Source organism: Phalaenopsis equestris, unplaced genomic scaffold, assembly GCF_001263595.1.
Source record: "Phalaenopsis equestris unplaced genomic scaffold, ASM126359v1 Scaffold000002, whole genome shotgun sequence".
Taxonomy (NCBI): Eukaryota; Viridiplantae; Streptophyta; class Magnoliopsida; order Asparagales; family Orchidaceae; genus Phalaenopsis; species Phalaenopsis equestris.
In genome coordinates, this window is record NW_018164444.1 from 76,361,743 (window position 1) to 76,370,417 (window position 8,675).

At 32.6% G+C, this 8,675-nt stretch overlaps 1 protein-coding gene across 4 annotated transcripts; it reads left to right on the top strand.

Moving 5' to 3' along the window:
* Positions 1 to 3,947: 3,947 nt before the first annotated feature.
* Positions 3,948 to 8,675, top strand: LOC110039477 (60S ribosomal protein L9). 4 transcript variants are annotated; one of them, XM_020744550.1, is made up of 6 exons: positions 3,948 to 4,148; positions 4,222 to 4,282; positions 4,481 to 4,572; positions 5,484 to 6,022; positions 7,854 to 7,976; positions 8,477 to 8,675. In XM_020744550.1, the coding sequence occupies exons 4-6, from the start codon at positions 5,660 to 5,662 to the stop codon at positions 8,561 to 8,563; spliced, it is 573 nt and encodes a 190-aa protein (XP_020600209.1). In that variant the 5' UTR covers positions 3,948 to 4,148; positions 4,222 to 4,282; positions 4,481 to 4,572; positions 5,484 to 5,659; the 3' UTR covers positions 8,564 to 8,675. The 4 variants fall into 4 exon arrangements, with proteins under 4 accessions (XP_020600209.1, XP_020600207.1, XP_020600210.1 ...); XM_020744548.1 differs by lacking the exon at positions 4,481 to 4,572; XM_020744551.1 differs by lacking the exon at positions 4,481 to 4,572 and having other exon boundaries at positions 3,948 to 4,140.

Here is an 8,675-nt window from a genome sequence, read left to right on the forward strand (position 1 = left end):
TGGAAATTTACATCCATACCATGCCATTCTTATATGTTTACATATATAACATCAAAATTTATATATTTATATTTATAATATTTTGGTGTGATAGATCTATACAAGAATATGTTTATTTAACTTTTTAAAAATTGGTGATAGTCCTTAAATATTAAGCTTTGGGTGTTAGATATGTAAATATATAAGAATTGTGTGGTATGTATGTAAATGCCGCTATTAAGATCTGAACAAACAAATGAGGAAGGCAATACTACCTTCCTCTCTAGGTGTCTTCCTCCATAAAATCTTCTTTGATTGATTAAAGTTAATGAATACCCAAAAGTCCTTTATATATCCCCTCAATATCTCTGCGCCCCCCTTATAATATAAGGAAAATGAAAAAGAAAGGGCATTTACATACAAACCACACAATTGCTATATATTTGCATGTCTAATAAATTTTACCTTTTTTTTATATCATTGCTACCCAAATCTTTCGTATCACATCAGAAAGACTGCCATATAAGATGTCATATATGTAAAAATTGAAGTTTAGGCGTTCAATATATGCAAAAAGCTAAGAATTGTGTGGCAATTATGCAAATATTCCAATGAAAAAACATTAACAAAAAAAAAAAATTGAAATTGTGAAGAGTAGTCAATAGCTGTACAGATTTCATGACCAGATGGGGCTAAGCAGGCAATACTATTTTCTATAATGGAGCTACTTGATTCTCAATCAGCATCTTTGTAGTACATTTTTTGTGCTTTTTTCAATCTCGCCAATTCTTCTTTCATGTATAGTTAAGATATGTGGCAACATGGGAGAGCAATAAAAGGATATTGCTTCTCTTCTTCAATCTCATTGTTTTCATCTAATTCATCATTCAAAGAGCATACCATAAGAATATGGAACACGAAAGAGTGCTAAAAAATCTTTACTTTTCATTACATTTTTTAAGATTATGAAAAAGTGTTGAAAAGGACATCATCAACCACCCCCCGAACATGCAAAATGTATCATAAATTAAAGAAAAACAAGGAAAACACAGAGGCATATCATATGCCTCTCTATCAGCAGGCGACACGATCAGAGCGGCAGAAATCTTTAACAATATTTAATGAATTAAGACATCGAAAAGTTATATTTTAGAAGCTTTAAAGTATTGTCCGAAAATGAATATCTCAATATGAAAAAAAATACAATATCTCTGCGCCCCCCTTATAATATAAGGAAAATGAAAAAGAAAGGGCATTTACATACAAACCACACAATTGCTATATATTTGCATGTCTAATAAATTTTACCTTTTTTTTATATCATTGCTACCCAAATCTTTCGTATCACATCAGAAAGACTGCCATATAAGATGTCATATATGTAAAAATTGAAGTTTAGGCGTTCAATATATGCAAAAAGCTAAGAATTGTGTGGCAATTATGCAAATATTCCAATGAAAAAACATTAACAAAAAAAAAAAATTGAAATTGTGAAGAGTAGTCAATAGCTGTACAGATTTCATGACCAGATGGGGCTAAGCAGGCAATACTATTTTCTATAATGGAGCTACTTGATTCTCAATCAGCATCTTTGTAGTACATTTTTTGTGCTTTTTTCAATCTCGCCAATTCTTCTTTCATGTATAGTTAAGATATGTGGCAACATGGGAGAGCAATAAAAGGATATTGCTTCTCTTCTTCAATCTCATTGTTTTCATCTAATTCATCATTCAAAGAGCATACCATAAGAATATGGAACACGAAAGAGTGCTAAAAAATCTTTACTTTTCATTACATTTTTTAAGATTATGAAAAAGTGTTGAAAAGGACATCATCAACCACCCCCCGAACATGCAAAATGTATCATAAATTAAAGAAAAACAAGGAAAACACAGAGGCATATCATATGCCTCTCTATCAGCAGGCGACACGATCAGAGCGGCTTCAATAACTTTGGGTGATCGTCTTTGCAAAGGCTACATCAAGTACTATTCAAGGATTTTGATTTCCCCAGCCATATATTATGCCTTCATAGCTGGTTTTACTTGTACTGATGATCTCGTGGGTAAACCTTAGGGGTATATGACTGGATTAAGCGGGCATCGGTACAAAGAGACGAGCAACCGTTTCTATTTGCTCGGTGCGAATGATTTTGGTTGGGGAAAGCCTTCAAAGCATAAGGAACGTCAAAATAACACTATTAAATTTATTTTAAAATCCTTACAAAGGATGGAAACGTACCCAACATCCCTTGCTTTCCACCCAATTTTTTTGTAATTACATATCAAACAAGTAAATTTTATTTATTACATTTATACAAACAAAATCTTTTATATGTTATCAAATATACCACTATTTTAATTTTTACATATTTATTTATTTATTGTAATTAATTGGAGCCAGAACTAGTAAAAAACGATCAAACAAAAGTTGTTCCTGTTTGACTCTTCCATAAATCCCATTCAAAAAATTTGTTCGTATTGGTCTGGTCTGCTTAACGAATGAATAAAATGTGAGTTAGCAAGGTTGGGTTAATGACACTTCTCGTCTCTCTTTATGTTTCCCATGTCAAAGAACTTTGTACAATAATGGTTACTATACAATCCTTATGTTCCTTAATTAAGTCACTTTCTATCTCTGGATTAATAATTAAGTTGTTTATCTCCCATTAATGATTAGATTAACAAGTAGTTTAACTATGCCTCGAGTAGCTTCCATATATCTTAACTTATTGATGATGGGGATTGATTTTTTCCTCTATAGTTCTAATGTTGACATGGTGAATACAAGCATGTACAATTGATTTATGGAAATCCATTTATCAACTCCATGCACTAATTTAGATGAACAATCATCCATAACAATTAGTAAAATGACAATTATATGTAGATTGTCAACACAAAATTAACTTTGAATTTTGACTATATCCGGTGGGAAAATAAAAATTCATGTACATCCTTCTTCATGGGCAATGGTAAGTGATCCTCACCTATGAGCATATTGTTTCTTCTCAAACTCAACATCACAAGTAATCTCTCCCTAAGGAAGTCAACTCTCTTCTTCCATTTTTAAGAATGGCTTCACAAACACAATATTGCAGATGGAATACAAATCCTATTATATTTTATTAGACTAAAAGTTTGTTTGAGATTGCTGCAGCTTATTAAAAAATAACTGTGAAACTGGCGAATAATAATAAGATGCTCAAAAAACTGTTTTGGTTATTACAAATTTTTTACTTTTTAAAAAAGTCAAACCACAACTTGAAAGCTACCACGTCACTTTACGATGAGCGGTGAGACAATGCAGATTTCCAAAACTCAATTTGCCTAAATAGATAAAATTGCAGTACAGTGGCGCACCGCCACCCCAAACAAACTCTATGCATTTTTTTTTTTTTGCATGCATTTCATTGAGTCATATTGTGCCATTAATGATGATGATGCTCTGATCATCATGATTAACGATGACACAATCTCTAAAGTATCAGAGTCTATACTTCCATGCATAGTATTTGAAAGTGTTTCTTAATGAACATAGTTGAGTTTTGTATCTTTGAAAATATTTTCTTAAACAACGTATTGCTTATCATTTTATTAAAGCTCATTATCTAATTTCTAAAACTTTAAAAGTCAGGAATTCTGTGTTTTTCTATCTGTTATTAAATATAATAGAGTATACATCATTTGGATTATTACCGGACATCTTTAACAATATTTAATGAATTAAGACATCAAAAAGTTATATTTTAGAAGCTTTAAAGTAGTGTCCGAAAATGAATATCTCAATATGAAAAAAAATATTTTGGTAGCCACGCTAAAATAGACGTTATCGACGAGCAAAATTTATATTTTTTATTAAATCTGATAACATAGTTATCGGAAAAAATCAATGACATTAATTGACGTGATATGATGCAATTAACACCAATTTCATATCATAATAATATCTAGAAGAATAAGCACCAAAAAAAAATACAAATATGTACGCAATTCTTCCTTTTCCGGATACCGCTTCAAAGGAACGCTTTCTTGCGCTGCCCTAGCCGCGCACGGAAATCCATCGCCTCCTCCTGCGCACCGAAAATCTTCCTCCAGCCCCGTTTCCTTCCTTCAGTACTTTGCTGCCTTCCACCGTTCTTCCAGTTCTTCTTCTTCGGAGGTCTTGCAGTAATATTCCTTCTTTTTTTTTTTTGTTTCTTCTCCATTTTATTTATGGATAACAAACGACGATCCTCAACAGCTCCGATTCCTTCTTCATCCCGCGTTCCTGGCCTCCTTTGGCTTCTTCGGCATTCCCGCAGGTATATGGTTTTTTTTTTCTTTTTTCTTTTCCGTTAATTCCATTTTTTCGAATCCTTCTTCCTGTCTCATTCCTGGCTCAAGGTTGCTTTCCTATTCACTTTTCTATCTGATTCCTTCAGAGGAAGCTTGTAGAGTATTTTTCTATTTTCCTAAATTGCATTTTCTGCTTCGCTGGTTGGTTGTTTCTGAATGTTAAGATGGATTCATTGCTATTGTTGGATTATACCTTAAAGAAACAAAAGCCTGTCTACTTTGCTTTTGGGCGCTGGTCATTGGTTACCACTCTCAGGTGATGTTAATTTATATGGAATCAATGTATCTTGATCGTTTTGCCAAAGTTTTCATCAGAGATTTTTGTTTTATTATTGAATGTTATAGATAACAGAACAATTTTCTTTGGTTCCTGGTTTTTTGTGGTGAAGCCATAATAGAAATCATGGCGACAGTTCCTATCAGGCATCATTTAAATCATTGCAGAATTTTATATTTAATACAACATGCCAAAAGTGTATATCTGATACAATATGCCAAAAAATTATATGTTTTTTTTATGGTCAATATGCCAAAATTTTATATTTGATACAATATTATATGTTCATTAAAGTATTTGAACTGTGTTTGCTCTGTTATATGTGAGGTATTTGCTAATTCATGCCATTGGAGTTAAGCTTTTTGGTTAATTCTATGGTACTTCTACTTTATAGTTGAACGAATTTTAAATTTATAGTTGAACGAATTTAAAAAAAACTGAAGCTAGGGGCATATAAATGAGTGCATTTATGAATCTGAACCAAATCACTCGAGTATGTGTTAGATATGTAAATACATCAGAATTTAGTGGCATGTCTGTAAATGTTATTTTGGGTAATTGTCACAATTAAGATGGCCTTTAACTGCCATCTATATCTGTTGTTTTTTTTGCTCATTCTATTTATTTTCTTGCCGGTGGAGTTGGTGAAATCTCAATACATTCAGATGTCATTTTCTCATTCTATTTATTTTCATACTCAGTTAGAATATTGCACTAAATTTTGAATACATTCAGATGTCAGTATAAATTTAGATGTTGCATGCTAATACATATGTAATGGGTTAGTGTTTTCTTTATTTTGACTTGTTTACGTTTTCTTATAAGAATGTTAGCTTGCTCTTTATTTTGATTCGTTTATGATGTTTAATACCTTACTCTTTAAAATACAGGGCCGAGTTCTAATCGCATCTGCATTACACGAAATCCAACCCGAAGCAACGCTATATAAACTCAGGTTCGTCTAGGGTTTTGATAGATTTCTTCTCCATTCCAGACGACCATCTTCTGCCAGTTGCAATCTTCCCACCACCAGCAAGAACCTGAGAAGTAGATACAAGACGCAAAAATGAAGACGATCCTCTCATCTCAAACGATGGATATTCCGGAAGAAGTCACTGTGAAAGTTAAAGCTAAAATTGTAGAGGTGGAGGGACCTCGTGGCAAGCTTACGCGCAATTTCAAGCACCTCAACCTCGACTTTGAACTTGTTGAGGGGGAAAAAAAGCTCAAGGTGGACGCTTGGTTCGGATCCCGAAAAGCGATGGCGGCGATCCGCACGGCCATCAGCCACGTTCAGAACCTGATCACCGGTGTGACTAAAGGTTATCGGTATAAGATGCGCTTCGTGTATGCTCACTTCCCGATCAATGCCAGCATCACCAACTCCAATTCTTCGATTGAGATTCGTAACTTTCTTGGTGAGAAGAAGGTATGCCCTTATTCAGACAAATTTTCTTGGTGAGAGTGGATATTTCAGCTATTGATTGTTTAGTTATATAAATTGTTTGGATTTATATTAGATGATGTGATACACTCACTCTTTGCACAGCTTTAACGAGTGCGTTGCACCATTGCATACTCAGCTTTGGCTCAAAACAATTTTTTGGTGTTCAAATTTCATGGTTCAATTTAGCCTCTGCTGCAATAACTAGGCAAGAGCATTGTGGCAAGAATGCTCGCTTATTATTTCTTGTGGGGGCATTTACATACAGAGCATGCAATTCTTATGTATTTACATTTCTCAAACCTAAAATTGCATATTTTCGCAAATAGTACTCAAATATTACTATTTTTTAAAGGTGAAATATACCTTTTCACGCATAAGCTTAAAGCACCAAAGTGCAATGTATGTAAATATGAAAATTTAGATGTGGGATATGTAAATACATAAGAATTGTGTGCTACGTATGTAAAGTTTCCTTTTTTTATGATCACTAAGAAGTTGCTCATTATTTTTCTTTTCCACTTTGTCCCCCTTCAGTTTTCTCGTACTCTTCTCATTGGTTATTGTTGTTGTTGCTATTAGCTAACAAGCATTATCTTCAAGTATGCTTCTTGATGTCTCCCATTCACACCGTCTCACTTAATGTTGCTCCCAACTCTGAGTTTTTAGTTGATATCTCAATCTAACGAGTATTGTTGATTTTTAAGATAATATTTTACCACTTTATTATATATATCTTTGATTTTTTTCTTTTAAATAGTTGAGATTTGTGTAAAGATTCCTGTTTTACGATCAGTAAGTCATTGTTCACTATTTTTCTTTTCCTTTTCAGGGTTTGTCCCTCATTAGTTTACTAATACTCTTTTCATTCGTCATTGTTGTTGATGGTTTTAGCTAACAAACATTATTTTCATTATTTTTGAGAATGCTTCTTGATGTCTCTCATTCACACCTTCTCACTTAATGTTGCTTCCAACTCTATGTTTTTAACTGATATCTCAATCTAACGAGTATTATTGATTTTTAAGATAATATTTTATCACTTTATTATTTTTATCTTTGATTTTTTTTTCTTTTGAATAGTTGAGATTTGTGTTATTGGATGTGTCCTTATATTTGTTGAAAATTATTATCTAATGTAAGTTTGGCTAGTTAAATGACTATTATTGATATGCAAGCCATGATCTTTCTAGTTTGTCAAACATGCTTTGGTTTGCACTTTATACATTTGAGCAAAAAAGAATCCCTCCCTGCTGCATAAATAAGTGGTCTTATAAGTTTTGGCAAGGATGTTAATAGGAACAATTAGAGCATGACATGGCGGGGTAATTTAGTGAGTTATGGGGGAAGGAATATGATTTTTTTGAATCATTAAAAATATTGTGTCATCTTTTTTCACGACCTATAAAATTGTCGAAGTTAAGATTATTTTTATTTAAACTAATGGTTATTAATAACCTAAAATTCATATTTATAATCCTTAGGACGACTTTGAGGCCCTGAAGATGCAATATTAAGTATAACTGCAATCAGTCAAATCAATGCGATATTACATTTTTATTCGTCGAAGAAAATATATTATTTGTCTTGAATATACCATGATCTGCTTATTTATATATGACTTGCACAGAAAATTACTTTATATGTTTTGTTTGAATTTTTGTGGGAAATCATTTTATTCTCCAGTTAATAGTTCTCATTATTGTGTTTATTATAAGCGGAAAATCTTTCCAAAATCCATTAAGAAATCATCTTAATTGTGCAGTACACATTTTTATTATCTCTCTATAGTTAATAGATATTTATTTCATTCCAGGTTCGAAAAGTGGACATGCTTGAAGGAGTGACCATTATCAGGTCTGAAAAGGTCAAGGATGAGCTAATCCTTGATGGAAATGATATCGAGCTAGTCTCTCGCTCTGCCGCCTTAATTAATCAGGTCCATCACTCTCGCTCTACCTTCAAACCAACTTTAAAAATAGAAGGATTTGCATAAATGCATGCCATCGCTCTAACCACAAACCAACTTTAAAAATAGGAAGATTTGCATAAATGCTTGCCATCTCATCTCTCACGTTTGTATGAGGTGTATTTTATTTTTCAGAAGTTAAAAAAGGTGGTGTTTTTAATGTGATACAAAAGATTTGGATGGTATAAGTGTAAAAAGTATAATTTAGGTGCTAGATATGTAAATGCAGAGGAATCGGGTGGCATGTATGCAAATTCCTCTAGAAAATAATGCATCTTCTTTACAATTCAAATAATTTAATTCCTTTTTTAAGCATAAATGCCTTGCCAAGGAACGAATACAGCAGAAGGTTATGATTTATGTGTTAGATGTGTAAATACATAGAAATTGGTGGCACGTATGGTAAATGCCTCAAATAATAGATTATATTGCATAATTGAAATAATTAATATTTCTCTTTTTAATTACAGAAATGCCATGTGAAGAACAAGGACATCAGAAAGTTTCTTGATGGTATATATGTGAGTGAGAAGGGAAGCATCACTGATGACCAGTAGATCTCATTGAACTCTATATTTATGTTTTATTTCAGTTTAGAGGGAGCTGTTTAGGAATTGACTTCTACCATTATGTTGTCAGTGAAATTTTGTTGTGTATATTTGGTGCTTT